The 23459-nt window shown below is 40.3% G+C and overlaps 1 protein-coding gene across 1 annotated transcript in view; it reads right to left on the bottom strand.

Annotated features, from left to right (window-relative positions):
- The window catches only part of trim36 (tripartite motif containing 36), a 108767-nt gene that overhangs the window by 11151 nt on the left and 74157 nt on the right, over positions 1 to 23459 (bottom strand). The window contains exon 8 of the mRNA XM_048594919.1: positions 6322 to 6615. Within this exon, the coding sequence (XP_048450876.1) occupies positions 6322 to 6615 (294 nt within the window). The remainder of the gene's footprint in view (positions 1 to 6321; positions 6616 to 23459) is intronic.

The following is a 23459-nucleotide window of genomic DNA, read 5'->3' as shown; positions in this document are numbered from 1 at the left end:
GACATTTTTCTGAAGAAGGGTCCAGACCTGAAACGTCAGCTTTCCTGCTCCTCTGATGCTGCCTGGCCTGCTGTGTTCATCCAGCTCTACACCTTGTTATCTTATTATCAACAATCATTTTCTCCTGTGATATGAATTGTTCTGATCATTTGGAATGTGGCATTCTTGCATTCGTCTTGATACGTGCAAGATGAAAAACTACACAGCATATCTCACTCTTCAGCAAAATTCACAAACTATATTACCTAGTGATTACTGGTTTTTCATCATTGTTCATTTGCAAATGCATGCTACTGGAAAGGCCAATGCTATCCTATACACCATATACCCCCACCATCACCAACTCTACTAATGCCATCATTGGTCTGTAAACAGTCCCTTTTGTTTGATGTACTAAATTGAAACTAAAACTTGAGTCCACCAGGCACTGACAACATTATTATTACATTTTATACTGCAAGTGGAAACTGGAAACAAGGTCTGCGCCAATTTAATGCAAATACACATCCAAGTATTTTCATGTAAATGAGCGAGTAGGTTATCTCTCATTTAACTCGATCTTTCAGAATCCATTTCACACTTCTGATACACGAGCTCACAACAGGACGTTGAACTATATAAGGGAGTAGTAATAATGTCGTTGGATTTGCAATCCAGAAGCTCAGGTTAATGCTCTGGTGACATGGATTCAAATGTGAATTTGATTATCAATTTTCTAAATTTGAATTCAATAAAAATTTGGAATAAAAAACTAGCCTAATGACCACCATGTCAATTGTTGTGAAGAACCATCTGGCTCACTCATGTCCTTTAGGAAAGGAAATTTTCCATCCTTACCTTGTCTGGCCAATATGTGACTCCAGAACCAAAGCAATATGGTTGCCTCTTAACTGCCACCTGAACAATTAGGGATGGGCAACAAATGTTGGCCCAACCAGTGACAACATGATCCCATTAACAAATAAAAAAAATGTAAACTCTACTCTTGGTCAGGAATCCTGTGCTTTCAGAGGCAATGGCCTGAAAGCAGGAAGGCAGCTTAATTAGCTTGGGTGGAGGCCAGAGTACCTGAAACTTGTCCTCTTCACACCTTCATCAAAATTAATTTCTAGGTAGAAAGACCCATGTTCTATTTCTTTGCCTGGCCACCAAGTATTTAATTAATTAATTATCACTTGTGGGCGCCTTCCTGCCACTATCTAGATGAATCCAACTCCAACACCCAGTCCATGGCCTTGCAGGTTACAGAGCTTCAAGTACAAATTTGGTACCTTTTAGATGGGTTGAGGTTTCTCAACTCAACCACCAGCCAAGCAACAAATTTCAGGCAGCAATCAACCCCTCAGTGAAGAAACTTTTCCTCATTTCCTCAGTAATACTTTTACCAATCACCTTCAACCTGCTTCCCCTAGTACCTGACCTCTCCGAGAGGGGAAACAGGTTTTCTTTGTCCACTCTAAACAAGCCCCTCATTATTTGTACACCTCAATTAATTAACCCTCAGCTTCTTATGTTTTAAGAAAAGCAAGCCTAGCTGAGCTAATCTTTCCTCATACTTGTAATTTTCAGTCCTGGAAATATTCTTGTAATTCTCCCACTAAAGAAATGATGCCCCTCCTACAACATGTAAACCAGTATTGTTAACAAAATTCCAGCTGTGGCCTGACAAATGTCTTATATAGTTCCAGCATTACTTCCCTGCTATTATAGCCAGCACCAAACACAATGAAGGAAAGCATCCCAGGTGCCTTCTTCACCAACTCATCTACCTGTCCTGCCTCCTTCAGGGACCTGTAGACATGCACTCCAAGAGCTCTCGCCTCCTCTAACACTCTCAATACCCCTGCATTTATTCTGCATTCCCTTGCTTAGTTTGCCCTCTATAAACACAAAACTTCACATTTCTCCAGATTGAGTTCAATTTACCACTTTCCTGCCCACTGAACAAAACTATTGATATCTTCCCGCAGTCGACATCTATCCTCTTCATCATCAGGCTCCCATCCAATTTTTGTGTCATCTGCAAGTTTCCCAATCATGCATCTCACATTTCAGTCTACATCTAAATACATACCACAAAGAGCAAGTGACCAAAACTGAGCCCTGTAGGGCATTATTGGAAGCAGGTTTCTATTTGTATAAATGTCTAATGACCATTATCCTTTATCTCCTGTCAACAACCCAATTTAAAATCCAACTCCACTTTTGCCTGCATCCCATGGGCTTTAATTTTTCTTAGCAGTCTGCCATGGGGGACCTTGTCAATTAGTTTACTAAAATCCATGTAGACAACATCCACTGCACTAACCTCCTTGTTACTTTCTCGTAAAAATCGATTAAGTCAGTAAAACATAACCTTTTCCTTATCAAAACCATGCTGACTACCCCTGATTAATCTATTCATCTCCAAGTAACAGTTAATCTATTTCTAAAATATATAATTCTTGAAAGACAGGGAGGTTTCTAGATTTGAGCCAAAGCAAGTGAATTGAAGACAGTTGGAGAATAGTCTCACGTTGTGGGTCTACCTATGGACCAGCTAGGCCAGCATGTATCACCTACCCCTAATCAGTCCAAGGGCAGTTAAGAGTCAGCCACATGGCTGCGCATCTGGAGGCACATTTGGGCCAGAGCAGATAAAGGTGGCTGATTTGTTTGTCTGAAGAACATTAATGAATCAAATGGGTTTTTTATGACAATCGACAATAGTTACATAATCACCATTAGGCTAGCTTTCATTCCAGAATCTTTTTTAATTGAATTCAAATTTCACCACCAGCCACGTTGGGATTCAAACCAATGTCACCAGAACATTAGCCTGGTCCCCTGGATTACTAGCCCATTGACAAGACCACAAGGTTACCAACTCCGCTCAATGTCTTAAATTTCTTAGGAGTGTCGTATACAGAGTCAGTTGTAGAGAAGCTTACGGATCGAATTCCACAATATAAGCCTTTTCAAGGACTCCAAGTGGTAAAATAATGTAGTCTTAAATGAGTAGGCAACAATCATCAATTAAACCCAATGAAATCGGGGGATGTATAAGAGACCAAAATTAGACAACGGGTATATTGGACAGTTGTAGCACTGAAGGATTTCACAGAAAGCAGGTAGCATGAGGAATAAGACCATGAAGTGATTTGAAATCAAGATGAAAATTGAAAGCCAAGACACTGCAACACCAGGAACGAACGTAGGTTGGTTAACACAGGGGTGATGGATGAATGGGACAAGGTGTGAACCAGAACATAGCAGCAAAGCTTTGGAAAAGAATCAGATTTACAAAGGTTGCAAGGTGGGAGACACTGAGGAGAACAATGATCTAGTTATGTCTAAAAGTAATAAAGATTTTCAGCACTGGTTGGGCTGAGGCAGTGCAAAAAAGGCAATAAAGTGGATATGTGTTTTGAAAACACATCTCTGGGTCAAATCAGACCTGTAGCTGAAAATTCAGGTTCAAACCTCGGATTCCACTGCTATAGACTTCACTCATCGTCAAGATGATTCATCACAAACACAAGCTGCTTGCATGGACACAGCATGAGTTGAGGCAATTAATTGAAGATCATTTTAAACATGTGTGATTAAATCCATTCTACACACACATCAGCAAACTTGTTAATGCAAGTTAGCATCATTTTAAAAGAACTTGATACTAGGGTTCATTCTTACTGACCAATTGCAAAATATTGGAAAACGGATATAAAGCATCTACCAATTATGTATTGTCAACCAGATTCTAAAGTCTTGCCTAAAAATAAAGAGATTCTTTCTAATTTAATACATTTCTAAATTTAAATAATTCTGAGAACTAAGAGGCCCAACAATCTTGTAATTACCTGTAAATTAACGAAAACTGAACGTCAGTTAGTTTTTAATAATTAAGGAAAGCTTATTTTTCAAATGGTGGTATATCCTGTCTTATCAATGAAAGAGCTGGCAAGGAGCACAACCCTATTCTTGATGGTTGCCTTGCTGCTAGTTAATACATTAAAGAGTGCAAATTGCCTCTGGGAGTGTCTTTCATTCGTGTTTGTTCCAGCTCAGTGAGTAATTGGCTGCTCTTCAGTCCCAACATTGAGTTTTGTTGACATTGCTAGGACTGCATCAATTCCATGGAATTCAGTGAGGCCAGGAAATCAGTCCCTTGGTGGTGAGGAACAATGTGGGTCGAGCAATGTGCTGCAATGGTCAGAGCATGAGGATACATGTGTAGGATGCCCCAGTTGGGCAAAAGGGGCCCCACAAGACAGTCATTCCAACAAGATACCCAGAAAGGGCCTGTACTGGGTGGAAGTGGCCACGTAAGAGCTTCAATTGAGGGGAAATGGACCTCACTTACCACAACCTCTGCAAATTAAATCCAGGGTGGTAGCAAGATTTAAAAGAAAACAAAGAATTTTACATCTTCTCCATTTACAAATTCCTCAGTGGAATTTGGGAAGGGGACATAAAAGCCCATCCTTAGTAAATTACAATGCTTAGAGTTGAACTTTTTCAGTCAACCACTAAAACATCTGTTGCAATATTTAACTTACAAAGATTCTAGAATTTTGGAATTGTACTGAATCCAAAATCTATTCATTTTCTTCATTAATTAAAATAGGAAATAAAAAACAATTCAATGCATACAGAGTAAAAATTTTCAATCATAATGGAAACATATTTAATGTACATATGAAAATATTATGAAATGTCTTGGTATCAGGCAACAAAAGATTTATTACTTCAACAACACACCCATAAAATTCATGACAGATTGTCCAGAATTAGAACATAAAATAAAGAGCTGTGGTTTTCTGCCCAAGGGTTGGAACTAATTTACATCTCGTAATGTGAGACCCTTGTGTCACAGTCTGGGGAGCAGTGTTGACTTCTTTACAGATTTTCTCTTCAGTCTGAAAGTGAAGTTTAGGTGGCATGGTGTCTCAGTGGATAGCACTGCTGCCTCCCAGCACCATGGGCATGGGTCCATTTCCAGCCTTGGGTGACTGTCTTTGTAGAGTTTGCATGCTCTCCCCATGTCTAATGGCTTTCTGCTGGGTGCTCCAGTTTCCTCCCACAGTCCAAGGATGAGCAGCTCAGGTGGATAGGCCCTGATAAATTGCCCTGTAGTGTCCAGGGATGTGTAGGCTAGGTGGATTAGCCATGGGGAATGTAGTGTTACAGAGGAGGTGGGGGGTGGTTGGTGTGAGTCTGGGTGGGATGATCTTCAGAGGGTTGGTGCAGATGTGATGGGCCAAATGGCCTCTGTCTACACTGTAGGGATTCTAAATGAAAGTCACCATAGTCCCAGAGGACCATAAACTGTTCCTTCATTACTGAGAGTTGGCTAGTGGTGAGTTTAACCTCAGGTTCACCATGCTTCAGCTGAGGGACATGATTAAGAAGGCAGAGTCTCAAATGGCTTCAATTTGGGGTCAATCGGATTCACAGAAGTGGGGGAACCAAGTGAGTGGCCTCTGAAAACCAATTCCTGGTCCCTTAATTTTCAACATCTGCAACCCCCTCCTCCCATGATGCTCTTCCCTGCATCAAGCAGAAAAGAGAGACCTACCTCTTTGCAGTTACGAAGTATGTGTGTCCACATTGGATGCTAATCCCATTCACAATCTCTTCAATTCTGTGTGGGGTGAAGCCCAAACCCAATCCTTCTGACTCAGAGCCAGGAGCACCTCCACAGGACCAGTGCTCAATCAATCCAGGCACAAGTAAACCAGTGGATATCAACCAGTATTTCAGACCACAGTCTAGTAGCTATTTACCAGACTGTCTGGATTGAAGCTTGAATTTCTTCACCTTCTGATTCAAGAAGCCACCTCTAAGCTAAAGGCTCACCCTGTTGTACAAATGTGTTCCTATTTCACTGGGCAAAGCAAGTGATGGAAAATGGATACCTTAGATTAAATTTGCTCATTCTGATTCCAAAACCTTATACAAAATCTTCAAAACTATTACTTCAAAGTTGTTTATAAGTACAATGCAAATTCTAGGTAATTTCTTGTGCATATTTTCTTTTAACTGGCTTTCTTTTGGTACAAAGAGAAACATCTATACTTTACTTCATTACATTAGCTAACCCATAATTAAAAGAACATCAGTGTGACTTTAAAAAAATCCTGAGGTAATATGCAAAGCACAAAGTTTCTGGTTCCACTGTCAAGAAAATTCTAAACCACTGAGGATTGTTTGTCACTCAAATTATGCTCCTCTGGGTACTTCCAGCCTGATCAGCCAGTTTTAGTAGTGGTTATTTACTACTTGAAAAGGATTAACTTTAATTACAACACAGTATAACTCTTGTTCTTCCAAAGGGATTACCTGGAGCAGGCGGTGTATGGAGAACTACCTGCTTGCTGTAGTCACTGTAGATGGAATTCTTGCAGCCCTTCACTCTGAAGATGTAGCTCGTATTGGTGTCAAGATTTGAGATGACTTTACTTGTGCCACACACATCTTCAGTGGACTCCCAGGCACAGTCTCCATCTTGGTCGAGTCTCCTATATTCAAGCTTGTAGTGGTCAACAGGAGGAGTGCCACTGGGTTGTTGCCAGCTGATGGTTCCCTCATCATACAACCGGCTTTGTGTCAGGTCGATAACTGGCGCATCTGGAACTGGAACATAGGACAACCCTCAGAATTGCACAGACTGCAAACATAGACAGAGTCAATAAATCCATTATCCAGCCCCCATTATTAATAATGACTTCCAATTAGGAGTTTCATTAAACAAGAAGCTATGTAGTTCCATGTTTTCATTGAAGATGATTAAAGGTTCTTAAACCATTTCAATATTAAAGTTCTTAAGCAGCTCATGTAAGTGCTTGTGTTAATGTTACATTCAAAAAGTAATTTCTAAAGCAGAAAGATCCAAAATGCATAATTAAATGAAAGGTTTAACAAGAAATTCAACTAAAGACACCTATTGTTTGGAAGTACAGATCTGTCTGAACAACTGGATGAGCAGAAATTACTCTCTATGATTGATAATTGGAAAACAAAGTTAATTCAGATTCTTCCAATGTTTTAACGGGTACATTGACCACATGATGTACTACTGATTTATTCATGTTTGACCCTGGGTTTTTAGTGAGTTGCCTGGTTTCAGATGTTCTATGCGGGGGAGCCATTGTATTTCTTGCTACACCTCACCCCCACTCTACTGCATGGAATCAGTTTGCAGCTGATGTGGCTAAAAGAAGACCACCACACAGCCAGATTGTGTATGTTGCTATGGCAACACAGACTCCTGAATGACCTGTGGTACACCATTTATGCTGATTCTATGTTGATGGATGAATATCTTCCTTGCAGGATTCTCAGAATAGTGACCAAGTGTGAGAATTTTCTTCTCCTCAGTTCATTGGAGTGCAGCCAATCATGTGGTCTACATCGTGTGGTCAATGTACCGATTAAAACATTGGAAGAATTTGAAATAACTTTGTTTTCCAACTATCAACCATAGACAGCAATTCTGCTCATCCAGTTTTTCTGACTGATCTGTACTTCCAAGCCACAGGCTAAACCTGGAACTTCTGTCCCTGAGTGGGAGGCTGTTCCTGCCTCAAGAGCTGCCAGTCAATCTGATTGGCCGGTAATTCTGACGCTCCCAGCAGCGCCACACCTTGGTAGTGGGCACTGCCGGGACTGCAAGCAGGCCCACACAGAACTTGGATTATTCTTAGAATTGGGTAAGTGCTTTGCTTTTAAGGCAGTGAAGGCTCAGGTAGTCTGGGAGCGGTTGAGGTTGGGTTTTTGGGGAGAAGAGAGCAGGTGGAAGTCTTACTGGGAGGAAAAAAATGTGGAGGTAAAATCTTGCGAGGGGTATCCCCAATGTACACAGGGATCTCCCCAGACGGGCATCCCCTTTCCTTCCTGACTTTTTCAAAACAGCAGCCTGCCCACTCCCGTATGCCTGCCACATCAAATGCATTAAAGCACGGGCAGCACAATATTCAGGTCAATCAACTTGATGACAAACTCAGTTAGCTGTTAAAAATGGCAGGCAGGTTTCCATTCTTCCCCTGCAAAAACATGCCCATCATGGGGGCCAGGAAGCACGTAAAGCTGATTGGCTGCACTCCAATGAACTGAGGAGAAGCAACTTCTCACACTTAGTCACTATTCTGAGAATCCTACAAGGAAGATATTCATCCATCAACATAGAATCAGCATAAATGGTGTATCACACGTCATTCAGGAGTCTGTGTTGCCATGGCAACATACATTTTTACATGCATGCGTAGTCTGGGGCTCTGGATAGTGACAATAGAGCCTCCAACCTCATGTAGCTGACAAGGAATCTCTCCCTCTTTTATCATCTGTCATTGGTGTATGTTGGGAGGATTTGCAGGTTGATATTCAATCTGTTGCTTGTGTCAGGAATACACCTTTCTTGGTCAGAAAGTCCTCAAGTGGACTCAAACCGGGAGCTCCTGGAGCAGATGCAATGAATGCTAACCACTGCCTCTCAAGACCTCCTGCAGCAGGATAAGTATAGCTTCATAATCAGCCTGATCCATTTTATACAGTCTAGAGCCTAGATCCTCTGCAGAGGTTGCTGTCCTGTTTGCCACAATGTGTAATGTAAAAACTCACAGAAATTAAGCAGTGTGAATGCTGAATGGATCTTTCACTGTCCACAAAATTGGGCCATCACAATGGAACTTAAAGTGCTTAATCTTCTGTGTATCTTATTTTCTTACATATTATGCCATAGGGAATCATCATACAAATGCATGTGTGTTACAGTTCAGAATGTTTTATTTATGTACATTTGTAAAGCATACTTAAGCCTGGCTTCCTCATATATAGTGACCTAGTGGTTGTCCATTTCTTAGGTGGAGATTAAGTAGCTGCCAGGTTATCATCACATTAATAAAACCAAAATCAATGTAGGAATGGTGCCACAATCTTGTGTTTTTCTCAGAAAATCTGAATTCTTGGAAGAATCCCCAGCAACAACTTACTCCAAAAATGCTGTTACATTAACTCATGAGGGGAATGGAGAGGAGTTCCTGAAATTTCCTGTTATTGCATCACCCAAAATATTAACTATTCAACTGCAGTTTATTGATGTACTGAACACAATTACTTTTCAGATTTGATGCAATTGACACCAACAATATCGCAGATCCACAGCCTTTACAGTAGAAGAAATAATTTGCACGTATATAGTCACTCTTTGACCTCAGGACATCCCTTAGCATAATAAAATGTCTCCTGGTGCTTTACAAACCAAAATATGACATTAAGCCACACAGATGACCAAAAGCTTCATCAAAGAGATAAGGTTTAACGAGAGTCTTACAGGAAGAAAATGAGGTGGAGATACAAAGATATTAGGACCTGGGCAGTAGACATCACTAACACTAACACTAATGATGATTAAAATCGAGGCCAGAATTAAACAAGTGCAGGGAGTGGTGGCAGTCAGTTAGTGCTGGTTATCATCAGTGTACATGTGGAAATTAACGCTATGCTTTTGAATGATGACTTCAAAAGGCAGATGTAGATAGAAACAGGAGGGTGTCGAGAATGATTTTTGGAGACCAGAGGAAATGGTATGGAAGCAGAAAGAGAAGCCACTGCTGTGGTACAATGATTATGATTGGATAAGTAAGGATGGAACCAAGTTAGAGCATTTCAACTCAGCTGAGCAATGAGGAAGAAAGGGAATGGTGTAGTCAACCTTTTCACGGTTACATAGGATGCTATTTCTGGCATTGATATGAACTATTATGGTACAATGGCAAATTTAAAAGTTGTCTTTTTAAGTTCAAACTCTGCTGGGATATAGGAAATACAGCAACCAATTTGCCAAGAGTATGCCCCCATGAGCAGTCAGAGGATAATGACCAGAAAGCCTACTTTGGTGATGTTAGTTGACTGATAAATATTGTCTGGTACTTTAATATTCTTGCAGCAATGATTTACATGTTATCATGTGTTTCAATTATGCAAATAACCCATAGGAGCATATAATTTATAATTTAGACTCTGAAAAAAATGCTAATGCAGCTCTTGAATATAAATTAAAAATGTGAAAATCAATATCCCTCACTGAACTTTTACTGGATCTTCAAAAAGTGAACCGATGGCATAAATATTTTGAAAAATGATTCTTATTTAATCAATAATGTGCTACATTTTGACATTCAGCTTCTGAATTCCATTTCCAAATGGCACAAATTGCATTTAAACTACATCCTGACTTGGCAATAACTATCTCCATAGAGATCAACTCCAGTCTAAAAGCCCCATTAATCATCACACTTAATGCAGTTATCGATTTGTTCTCAATAAGTGAAAGCAGCCATTGGACAAACTGCAGACTGCTGGGGTTATTGTAGACAGGTCAAGGGTGTCTGGAAGAGTAGTGGGTAGGCTACCTAGGAAATTATATGGGAATACCACCCTCAACCCCCGACTTGAAGAGCTACCAGCACAGCAACTTTAACATTCTGCCTATAGGGTACTTCATTGACTGCGATATCCTAAAGTACAAAAGAAGCTATATAAATGTCAGACTATTTTTAAAGGTTTTAAATCAGTTCTAAATCAGTTGTTAAGGGAGACCACATTCTCTGACACACCCTATACCAATGCTTCGCCAACATTTTCCTATTGTGACTCCATCGTTATGCCACAGATTGCATGTGAATCCCAGAATGAAAATTGAGAGTGGACTTGCAAACTATTGGGATTGCCCTGAATAAATGAAGACCCACCTTTTATTTTACAGACTGGAGTTGTAGCAGCAATCAGGCCTCTGAGAACAGTTGATTAAATAACACCCACTGCCAGAAAAAGAACACAAACTTTAATGTGAACTCAGTCCAAGATTTTAGCAAAACTTAGTCCATGATCGCATTGCTGCCTGTATGCCCAAAATCTCATCCCACAATCCCTACTAGGGGTTATCACCAACAATATGGGAAACCTTACTTTATACAATGCTAAACTTACAAAATAAATGTGTATGCTTCCTGTCAACATTTTTTTTTACCATTTCAACTTCTTACTTACTCATTTCAATGTAACTTATCATACTTGACATGATTTAGGGAGTCAAGAATGTCACAGAGTGGCTGTAGGATATTCTCCTGAAAGACCATAATCAGCCAGACCTCATGGTTCATATTGGTGTCAATGATATACATAGGAAGGGAGATGGGGCCCTGCACACAGAATTAAGGGAGCTAAGGAGAAAATGAGCAAGCAGGGTCTCAAATGTTGTAACCTCCAGATTACTCCCAGTGCCATATATATGAGGACAGAAATAGGAGAATAAGGCAGATGAATGTATGGCTGAAAAAGATGATGTGGGAGGGAAGACATCAAAATCCTGGCACCCTGGGACTGGCTCTAGGGCTAATGGCACCTACACAAGTCAGATTAATTGCAACTGAACAAGAGGTGTGACAGATTTCCTTGCAGGAAGTTTAGATAATGCTTTTGGGGAGGGTTTAATCTAACATAACAGAGTTGTGAGAACCAGGAGAGAATATAAGTGAATAATATCAGAGCACACAAAATACTGGGAGAGACAACTAGCATTAGAATAGAGATTAATAAATTAATAGAGGACTCAACGTAAGGGACAAAATAAAGCATTGTAAATAAGGGTTACACTACAAGTTGGTGCAAGTAATATGAAATGTAGTAAATAACATTGGTAAATTACAGGTGCAGATTACTTTGTAAAATTATTATGTTGTGTTGATAACAAGAGCCTGGCTAAAGGAAGAGTCAGATTAGATGTTCCTAGTTACAGGATGTACAGGGATCATAGAATCTCTACAATGTGGAAATAGGCCATTCAGCCCATCACATTCACACCGCCTCTCTGAAAAGCATCCCATCCACTCTACCCTATAACCCTGCTTTTCCTATCGCTAATCCATCTAACCTGCATATCCCTTGATACCACAGGGCAAGTTAGCATGGCCAATCCACCTAACCTGCACAGCTTTGGGCTGTGGGAGGAAACCACAACACCCACAGGAAACCCACTCAGAATGGGGAGAATGTGCAAACTCCACACAGTCACCTGAGATGGAATCAAACCGAGGTTCAAAGCACTATGAGGCAGCGGTTCTAACTGTGACAAAAGCTGGGAAAGTTAGGAAAAGAAGAAAAGTATCAATACATCTAGAAACAAGGAACAAGAAAGTGTAATTACATTGCTTGGTGTAGTCTATAGAAAACCAACCAGTGGGCAGGACATAGGGGAAAAATATGTGCATGAAAATTACAGAGAGGTGCGAGCACTATGGAATAGTTATAATAGGGTCCATCAACTATCTGAATATAGTCTGGGATAAAAGCACTGTGAAGGACAGAATGGGGTGAGTGTTCTTAGATTGATTTCAGGAGGAATTTCTATGTCAGTATGTGTCAAGCCAAACAAGAAAGGATGGTCTGCTGGACTGGCTTCTTGATAATGAGGTGGGCCAAGTCTGTGGGAAAGGATATTCAAGAGGATACTGTTGTATCATATGGACCAGGATGACAGTGGAAAAAGAAAATGGACAATCCAGAATTAGAATAATTAATAGGTGCAAAGTTGACTTCAATGGGAACAAGCAGAGTTCAGCCAGATAAACTGGAGCCATTGGTTATGAGGATAGATTAGAAAAGCTGGGACTGTTTCCCACAGGGAGGAGAAGGCTAAGAGGAGATTAAGTAGAATGTTTCAAAACCATGAGACATCTGTACAGAGCAGAAAGGGTGAAACTATTCCTGCTCATAAAGGGATAGAAAATTATGGAATAGAAATAGACGTAAAGCGATTTTCAAAAGAAGTAAATGCAATGCAAGAAAAACATTTCACATGATAAGTAATTAGACTTTTCCTGGAAAAGTAGTGGCAGCAGGTTCAATTGAGACATTCAAGAGGTCATTAAGTGATTCTGTAAACAGAAGCAATGTGCATGGTTACGGGGAAAGGACAGGAGAACAGGACGCAGTATGCTTTTTTGTGAGCCAATATGGACACAAGAATCCTTCTGCACTGTAGAAATTCTGTGATACCGTAATATTGTGGAACTATGTAGGTACATAGTACCACAAGTCTGTGCAGAGTGATATGAATACTTGTGACTGTATAAGACCAGTCTGTTGTATGGACTGTTTAAAGATAAATTTTTATCTGAAGTGCCATTGTTTTTTAATTCATATTTAATTTACACAGGTTCTGATTTACGTTTAAAGTAAAGACAACAAAAATTGAAATCTTGCTGCAAATTCTTTCATTGTGGGTTGTTCTGTGAAATAGGTCATTTTATTTTGCAATTTCCTCCCTGGGATCAGGACACACAGTAATTGCATCCTCCATCTCAAGGTGGTGCTGTATCACCACTACTAGTTGGAGGGCAAATTTACACACTAGCAAACTGACATCAACAAATTCCCTTCCCTATGTGAACATAAGAAATGTAGAATTAAAGTATAAAATGTATACATCTGCATGCCTGGCTGTAAGCCTTCATCCTTCTCTGACTTCATTTCACAATAAGATTTCACACTTGATCTTGATTCACCATGTGGATCACAACAGGAGATTGGCTAGTTTGTATAAATCTATTATCTGTAAATCCAAACACAATTTGCGCTCACATTACTGTGTACGAAATTAAAAATTGAGGCTGTGATTTCATCCCTGGTGGAAATGAGAGAGCTTCATTCCAAATAACTCACACATAGCAAGTCGGTGCTCTTGAGTATGCTCGAATTTGATGTTAGATGAAGTGCAGAAAAGAATGCACTAGAAAACCATGAAAAGGAGCTTGTGAAAAGGATGGTTTCCTGATTGCACAAATAAGAGATGTCTTTGGTTTGTTTGTTGGATAGATTCAAAGTCCAAGGTTTGTTTGTTCTTTCTTATGCTACTGTACAGAACCGAACTGCTTTAGTGACTACAGAGAGGTGTGAGCACTATGGAATAGTTATAATGGGGTCCATTAACTATCTGAATATAGTCTGGGATAAAAGCACTGTGAAAGACAGAATGGGGTGAGTGTTCTTAGATTGTGTTTAGGAGGAATTTCTACGTCAGTATGTGTCAAGCCAAACAAGAAGGATGTTCTGCTGGACTGGCTTCTTGAAAATGAGGTGGGTATGTGTATAAAGATATTCAACTTGTTGATAATACCAAATTGGATCATCACAATATAGGGGTAAAAATGTAGGGATTGAAGTCCATACACAGTTTAACTGAGTGATCTTATAGGTGTGAGATGCAGTTCACTACACAGTGATACATTTTGGGAAATAGAATATTGAAAGAAAGTATAACCCCTCTGTTAAAACTTTCAGGTGTGCTCCAACCAAGAGGTTGCTGACAATGGCTATGCGTTTCAACAGCTGACTTGCTAAATGAGCTAAATGATATTAATGAGCTTATTAAATCATGTAAAATGATATTAATGTGGAATTTAAACTGACTTTATTTCCTTATTATCTATTATTAACATATTAAGCCTTAGTGAATCATCATGAAAATTAGTTTATGCTGAATTTTATAACGGTTGATAGTCATATTTTAAAAATATCATTCTGTTTTAATTAAACTTATTAATAAACATTCATCTTCACACGTATGTAATGTCCTGCTATATTTTTAATTGCGTAAAATTATATTAAGTTAGCTTTTAATCTTATTGCTTATCGTCTATGTAGCCAATATTCCATAATGGATGACCAGAAATTTCCTCCAATTAAATACTGGATAGAATAAATCCATTTTCAATCCATGCTCCAAACTCTATTCCCTAAGTGCCAAATCTATTTCTGCTCTCAATAAATACATTTGACTTCATGAGTTAAACATTATTGGTTAAGTAAAACTCCTTTCACGTAGGTTTAAAATTTATCAAGGTGAAACTGCTAGTGCTGGTAAAATGTTATCGAAGCACCCACAACAAGTATCAAGTATACTCAGTGCAGCTAGATTGTAGGTAGTTCCATCTGCTCTATCTCCACAATGTGCTTCAGTACAGTTCTGACATTGTTCTTTTTTCTACATCAGCTAAAACAGCATTTCACTACCTTCTCAGAAATAAGTTACCAACTTAGCGCCAAATTAGAGCATTTTTGTGCTGTTGTCCACACTCTGTATGAAGTGGACCGTAGCTGATCAAATTTAATTCATATAGAACCATTGCAGCCTGTACAGAATCTTATTCAAATAGTCTAGGATGGATTCAAAGTTTGGAGCTCAAAGATGAGGCTGAAATGTACCAAAAAGGAGTCAGTTTGGGGGTGTTTCATGGAGGGCTTCTGTCTGTGAACTCCAGTGAGCTCTCTCAGGCAATTCTTTGCTGCTCACATCATCTTGAATGAACCATGTCCCTAGAGCACTACCTTCACGTTATTGTGTCCATTCCAGCAGTAGCCGTACTTGCCACTTTCAGGACCTTTTGGGATTTCTGCAACCAGGACCATATTTAAAGCCCAGCCATCCAACAAGTCAAACACTGCCAGTCATGAATAGCCCTTCACAGTACATGGAGGAAACATAAAAGAAAGGCTCCTGAGGGCACATAGATGGCATTTCACTGGAAATTTGTAAATATACCACCAAATTACATCATCATCTGTCTAATCTAATGTCAGCTACAAGAATCAAATTATACAGGCTATCTGTCCTTGTCCCATACCCTGTTAGAACTCTGTCAAAGGGAGTGCTACCCTTTTCCTAACATTCAGCATAACATCTTGTGATAGACCAGAACTGATCATTGACCAACTTGGGAAGACAACTGATGAGTGACCAGTCCCCTGACTGATCTCTGTGCAGCTCACAACTTACTTCCCCCTAATCCCCTATCTGGTTGCAGGACTGATCATGGTCCACTCCCCGGACTGCAACGAACCACTGACCCTGACTGCCCCAGGGCCCAACCAACTGGGTACAAGCTTCTGGACTAATATTGGGCAATGCCCTTGACTATTTTTACCATGGTAGTCTCTCATGATAGTCTCCACTGACGTAACTGGGGGCAATCCCCCCCGACCTTCAGACATGGCGATATGGTTGAAGTACATACAGTGTGTTAGCACATGAGCTGTTGGAACACACTGCATTTATGATATTGATGTAAATATATAGAAGTCAGCTTCTCATCACTCACTAGTGAGATTCTCTCCCACCATTCAGACTTTGGGTATAAAAATCGAAACATTTTTTCTCGACATTGTCAATCTCACTATATTTTCCCAATTGACTCAGCATTGCCCACATCATTCAGGGACTGGGAAAGCTTAGCCCAAAGTGTCTAATTCACTGCTCTGCCAAACCTTTTAAGAAAGTATCTGTTTGATACTCTATTTCCACTTTGATGGAGAGAACTTTAAGGAAGAGATCAAAAACAAAGTTGCTGGAAAAGCTCAGCAGGTCTGGCAGCATCTGTGGAGGAGAAAACAGAGTTAACATTTCGGGTTCGGTGACTCTTCCTCAGAACTGAGGACCCGAAACGTTAACTCTGTTTTCTCCTCCACAGATGCTTCCAGACCTGCTGAGCTTTTCCAGCAACTTTGTTTTTGTTCCTGATTTAGAGCATCCACAGTTCTTCTGGTTTTTATTTAGGGAAGAGATGTTTCGATAGAAGTCTTGGAAAAAGCTAATTCTGTACAATAAAGCAAAGTCCCAAAACATTCCTCTCTGACACGATGCATTCTAACCTGTCCTTGTCATAATAATGTTACTTATCTCCACAGTTCCACAAGGTAACTGGTGTAGTTCCAAAATGGAAAGGTTTTTAATTTTCTCCCTTGATAATTGTGGCCTCTTTCCATCATGGATGGAGAACCGTTGAATCTGGAATAGTCCCAGACTTAAAAGTACTGATGAGATGGCCTACATTAACATCATTGTACTGTGTAGTAAAAGTACTCTACATGCTTGTAGTTATGAAACAACCTGAATAAATTGCAGCAAGGCATGCAGCCACAGACTGATTTTAGTCTCTACAAACGTTGACTCTTCTTAATTAAAGCATTATTGTGATTCAGATCATGAATGTAGTCTTAGGGACAAGCTGGAACACTAACATTGAATGAGATCAAATTCATTTTGAATCAGTGAATCAAAGACCAAATTTAATCTCCTGTGGAATGAAGATATGTAGTGGTGATAAATAATTCAGTGCAGTGTTCTCCCACAGCATCACTCTCGATTAAAGCACAAAGGTGAAGATTGTTCTAAATCGGTGGCCAAATCACTTTAGCCCAGAAATTCCTGTCAAGTAAAGATGATGCTAATGGCTCTTATCATTATGTATGCCCAAATTGCACAGCAACATCTGGCAAGGGTAAATGCAGGGTACAAGTGAACAAACCAAAGTTGCAGTCAGAAATGTCAGTTAAGCATCATAACAAAGCATCTGTCTGATTTACTAATGAAATGAATTAAATAGCAAGAAAATTACGTACTTGCATGGACAATATGAAATAAATTAGCCAGAAATACAGTTCAGTCAAAACATATTGTTGATAATTTCGTGCTATGTGTTAATTATTAATAAGCAATCTGGGACTAATATTAAATATAATCTCATTTCTTCTCATTTTTGATAAGCTTTCAGACTGTAAATTATTTTTTTAATATATTTTTTGTCTATTTTCTCCTCATTCTCTTAATACAATGTTTCTTTTCCTCACTATTTTCCTTCCTGTGTCTGACTTGGCCACTGAATTCGTTATTTGAAATTGCACTTCCTGGTTCAGGCTGTCTGGTTCATTTCACAATCCTTCAATCTGATTGGACAGCTGCTTGTCCTGTTCGCTCAGGTTTCAGGTGCCCTGTAGAGGACACTGCACTGTACCAGCTCCCACTTCCAGCTACCTGCTCAACAAATAACAGTACCATTAAACAGGCAAGTATGAGTCTAAATTACAGCATCATTCATTCATGGGACCCTTAAGATTAGGGTCTTTGTGTCATTATTTGGTTTGAGACAGCAGAAGAGAGGAGAGTGGCAGGGCAAAGAGAAACTTTAATAACAATCTTCATCCTTCCTCTTCTCCAGTTTTTTTTTAATGTTAAAATATACTTTATTCATAAAAAAAACATTCATGTAGTCAAGAGCATGATCTTACATGTTTCCATAGATTTTTTCCTGGAATAGGTCACTAGCCTGTCACCTAATGCTTTAGCATGATGGGTACCACTCCACATGACTGACCACTCTAGCGTGTGGGGACTTGCGCAATCGGAAAATATGTTTTCCAAGATCCACGTATGCCTATAGAATGGCAGCTGCAGTAAAAGCAAATCATCCTAGCCTTTGGATGATGTAAATCTGACAAAGTTTGCATAAATAATAGGTGTCAGTGTCAGGCCCGTCTGACTTTTATCTTAGTGCAACACAATAGCTATTGACAGTTCCAGTTAAAAAAAATCACAGCATTAGATGAGTTTCTAGGAAACTGATTCACCTCATTATGTGGAACCTTGGAGTAAATTATTCATAGGAAAAATATTAAAAATCTGTGGCTATCTTGGTCAGCAATGAGGGAGTAGAAGGAAGCTTTAAGCAGAGAAAAAACAGAACTGGTGTTTTCCCCTTTTCAAGTTGAGGAGGGTAGGGTGTCAGAGGGTGAGAGGAAAACATATAGATTGGTAGGGGTAGTGGGTGAGCATGTAGAATTATTGGTTCACAGGGATGGAATCAGTCAGTAGATTAGACCAAGCACATTTGATCCTAATAGTCATTCTTGGTCTGTAAAATATGAACATTAGCACAGATATTCACCACAATTCAAAATTTTCAAAATATTGTAAGAACTTTCTTTGGGAGTTTAAAGATGAACATTTTGCCAATGTTAGGCTGCTCCATTTGATGAGGGAAGGAATGACCCTGGGTCTAATTTTTGTCAGTTTCAATCAACATCTGTTTCTGATCTTGGGCAACCCAGCAGAGTGCTAGTGAATAACAGTTTGTGCTTTGTAGTGGTCCATCGTGAGAAGGAGAGTGTAGGAGTGATTCTGGAGACTCATGAAGCAAACATTAAAATCTTGTCTCGTTTTTGCATTGAGCTCAAGCTTTGTGAATGTCCAACGTATCGAATATCTGAAACCAAATTTGAACGTTCAGCTGAACTGTGAATCTCTGTGTAGGATGAAGTAGAGTACAGTTCTCCTAATCAGGCCTACCTCACCGTTCGTTGCCTTCACATACTCTTCTGTAAGTCACACCTTGTGCTAATATTTTGTTTTCTCTAACCACATGGAGGGAAGTCTGTGCAATAGTACAAGCTGTGTCCTTATCCAAATAATGTGATGGATGTAAATAGTGTGGTCTATATGGAAATAAGAGCACCTTTCTTCCTAAAAGGTTAAAAAAAAGTGTTTCTTTATACATTTTAAAAAGTAGCTTTGAAAATTAATTTTAGCAATATTTTCTGCGATAGGCTTCATTTCTCTATCCCAAACGTATAGTTAAAACGCAGAAGCAGTGTCTGCAAACTGGGATTCTCCTTTTAATTCTCTGGCTTCTTTCTATTAATCACTACTTTAAGTTGGAAATTAATTATTTGTTGTTTTAAAGGCTGAATCAATGATCAAACTAACTCAGTATCAGTTTTTTATAATAACTGTTTCCAAAGAAATTACTTGGCCCATTTTGTCTTGTTTTAAATTTAACCCACATCAAGATAGAGTGGCATGGTGGCTCAGTGGCTAGCACTGCTGCCTCACAACACCAGGGACCCAGGTTCAATTCTGCCCTAAGGTGACTGCCTGTGTGGAATTTGCACATTCTCCCTGGGTCTGCATGTGTTTTCTCTGGGTGCTCCAGTTTCCTCGTGCAGGTTAGGTGGATTGGCTATACTAAATTGCCTGTAGTGTCTAGGGATGTGTGGATTAGACATGGGGAAATGCCAGGTTACAAGGGAATGGGTCTGGGTGGGAGGGACAGTGCGGGCTGAATGGCCTGTTTCCACACTGTAGGGATTCTATGATCACTTCATTCCGTAGATGTTACTGTTGTGAAGAAACCCATTCACACACCCACTAAATTTCTTAAGCATTATTTATACACATTTCCTCTCTATCCTGTTTACTTCAATCCTGATTCCCCTCTTATTATACATAAGTGCCTCATCTTATCTCTGCTCATTATCTGAGTCCTTTGTCAATTAAATTTGAGTCGTCAGATCCATTCTTTACCGATACAGGCCCAAATCTCAAAACTGCTCATTAAAACTGTTTGAATTAATTTGACAATCTTGTCAGAGGCCTAAAGGATAATACACATGAGAAATGTGACTAAGTATACTTATGCAGAAGTGATAATCATCTGACTTTCTGGCTGAAATACATTGTTAAAGCAGAAATGAGGGATCTTTACTCTCTACCCGGCCATGTTATGTTTCTTGGCATAGATACAGAATAAAAAAGTGAAGTGGTCTATTAACTGACCTTTGTTGGTGGAATAACAGGTTATTTATACCTTTACTCTAGGAATAACTGATGATCATGTCAGTTCATGAGCTATCATGGAGACATCAGACAACATGGTATTGGAGCTGGAGTCTGTAAGGTTCTTGGCAATGTCCTTTCTTAGAATTGCTTGTGTATAGATATATTTAATAAAGTGTGTCAATGTTCATTTAGCTGAGCGTAGACCTGATCATATTACATGGTAGCAGCAGTAACTTCACAGAGGTGGAGATAAGGGGCAGAATGAGCCTAACCTTGTGTACACATACACACACACACACATACACACACACACACACACACACACACAGTCTATCCCTCTCACTCACACACTCTCTATCCCTCACACCCACACACACACACACACACACACACACACAGTCTATCCCTCTCACTCACACACTCTCTATCCCTCTCACTCTCACACACACACACTCTCTCTCTATCCCTCTCTCACACACACACACACACACTCTCTCTCTATCCCTCTCTCACACACACACACACTTTCTATCCCTCTCACACACACACTCTCTCTATCCCTCAAACACACACACTCTCTATCACACACACACACACATTCTTTCTCTACCCTCTCTCTCTCACACACACATTCTCTCTATGCCCCTCTCTCTCTCTCACACACACACACACAGTCTCTCTCTCTCTCTCTCTATTCCTCTCTCTCTCTCTCACACACACACACACACATACAACACTCTCTCTCACTCACACTCTCTCTCTCTCTATCCCTCTCTCTCTCTCTCACACCCACACACACACACACACACACGATACTCTCTCTCACTCACGCATGCACACGCGCTCTCTATCCCACACACACACACTCTCTCTCTATCCCTCCCCCACACACACACTCTCTCTCTCCCCTACACACACACTGTCTATGTGCCCCCCCAACACACACACACACACTCACACTCTTTCTCTATCCCACACACACTCTCTATCCCTCACACACACACATATACACTCTCTTTCTCCCCTCTCTGTCTCACAGACACACAGACACATACAGTCTCTCTAAATTCCTCACATACACACTCTCTCTAACCCCCCCACACACTCTCTCTCTCTCTCTCTCACACACACACACACACACTCTGTCTATCCCTCACACACATACACATACATTCTATCTCTCTCTCTCTCTCTCTATCCCTCACACACACTCTTGCTTTCTCCCCGTCTCTCTCACAGACACACACACACATACATACACACACACACACACACTCTCTCTATCCCTCTCTCTCCCTCTCTCTGTCACAGACACACACACACACACACGCACACACACAGTCTCCCTATATCCCTCACACACACACTCTCTCTAACCCCCTCTCACACACACACACAAACACACATTCTCTCTATCCTTCTCTCACTTACACACACACACACTCTATCCCTCACGCACACACCCACACACTTTCTATCATACACACATGCCTACCTTCTATCACATACACACACACACTTTCTATCACACACACATGCACACACTCTCCATCCCACACACAGACACACACACACACTCTCTACACACTCTGTACCCCACACACACACACACACTCTCTCTCTCCCTCACACACACACACACATACACACACACACACACACACACACACTCTCTCTCCCCCCTCTCTGTCTCTCACAGACACACACACACTCTCTGTCTATCCCTCACACACACAATCTCTCTCCACCACTTCCCCCCGTCTGTCACTCACACACACACACACATATACGTGTCAATCTATGGGGTGAATTTGTATTTGCAGTAATATTCTATTTTGTTCAGAAAGCACGCAATTTATAGACAATCAATGTGGCATTTTATAAATTTGTACTTTAGAAATAAAACCAGTCTGACTCCAAACCAAAACACAAACAAACTCTAAACAAAGCCTCACACCTAACATGCATTGTCTGACCTAAAATGTCACCTCTTCTTTACACTGATAAAACCTTTAGTTCTCTCAGAATAGTGATTTCAAAGGAATTCAGGGAATTACATATACATATTAATCAATTAAAACCTTCTAACTGATTAAAGATTTAACAGCATCTTAGGTTTGTTTAACACATCCTCATCAGTGGTGTGACCCTTTGATCTTTTACTTATAAATTCTGTGTCTGATACTACCTCTCTCACTGACACCTGAGGAGCAGTAAGACTCTGAAAGCTTGTGTTTTCAAATAAACCTGTTGGACTATAACCTGGTGTCGTGTGATTTCTGACCTTGTCCACCCCAGTCCAACACCGGCACCTCCACGTCACATTTACAGCCCAGCAAATAGATCATGCTATGGGTAAAGGACAAGGCCAGTTTAGCAATCCAAACTCAGAAAAACCTAGTGGTGAGAGGAATCAACAGGAAATGAACTTCAAGGCTCACTTAGGCAGTGAACTGGGGAGACAGAGTAATCCTGTGCAAGCTGTCAGAGTGTGGAGGAAAAAACCTACGGCAAGGAACGTGGCAAAATGTAAGAAAGTCAGTCAGCCCTAAATCATTACAGTGAATCAGAAATCTTTACAGCTTAGGGAAGAAAAGAAAACTTAAAGTCTGCAGCTGAAAGTGAATGGTACGCACGACTGCTACTGAACATCAGTAATAGAGGGAGTGAATGTTTGTGGATGTGGTGCCAATCAAGTGGGTCTTTTTTTGTCATGGATGGTGTCAAGTTTCTTGAGTATTGTTGTTGGAGCTGCACCTATCCAGACGAATGGAGAGTATTCCATCACACATCTGACTTGTGCCTTGTAGGTAGTGGTCAGACTTTGGGGAGCCAGGAGGTAAGTTACTTGTTGCAGAATTCCTAGCATCTGACCTGCTCTTGTCGTCACAGTATCCATGTGGCTAGAGATAGTAGGAACTGTAGATGCTGGAGAATCCGAGACAACAAGGTGCAGAGCTGGATGAACACAGCAGGCCAAGCAGCACCATAGGAGCAGAAAGGCTGACGTTTCGGGCCTAGACCCTTCATC

The sequence above is a fragment of the Rhincodon typus genome, chromosome 3 (genome assembly GCF_021869965.1).
Source record: "Rhincodon typus isolate 14 chromosome 3, sRhiTyp1.1, whole genome shotgun sequence".
In the NCBI taxonomy this organism is placed as follows: Eukaryota; Metazoa; Chordata; class Chondrichthyes; order Orectolobiformes; family Rhincodontidae; genus Rhincodon; species Rhincodon typus.
Note: the sequence above shows the minus strand (reverse complement) of the source record. Positions and strands in the feature narration are given on the sequence as shown.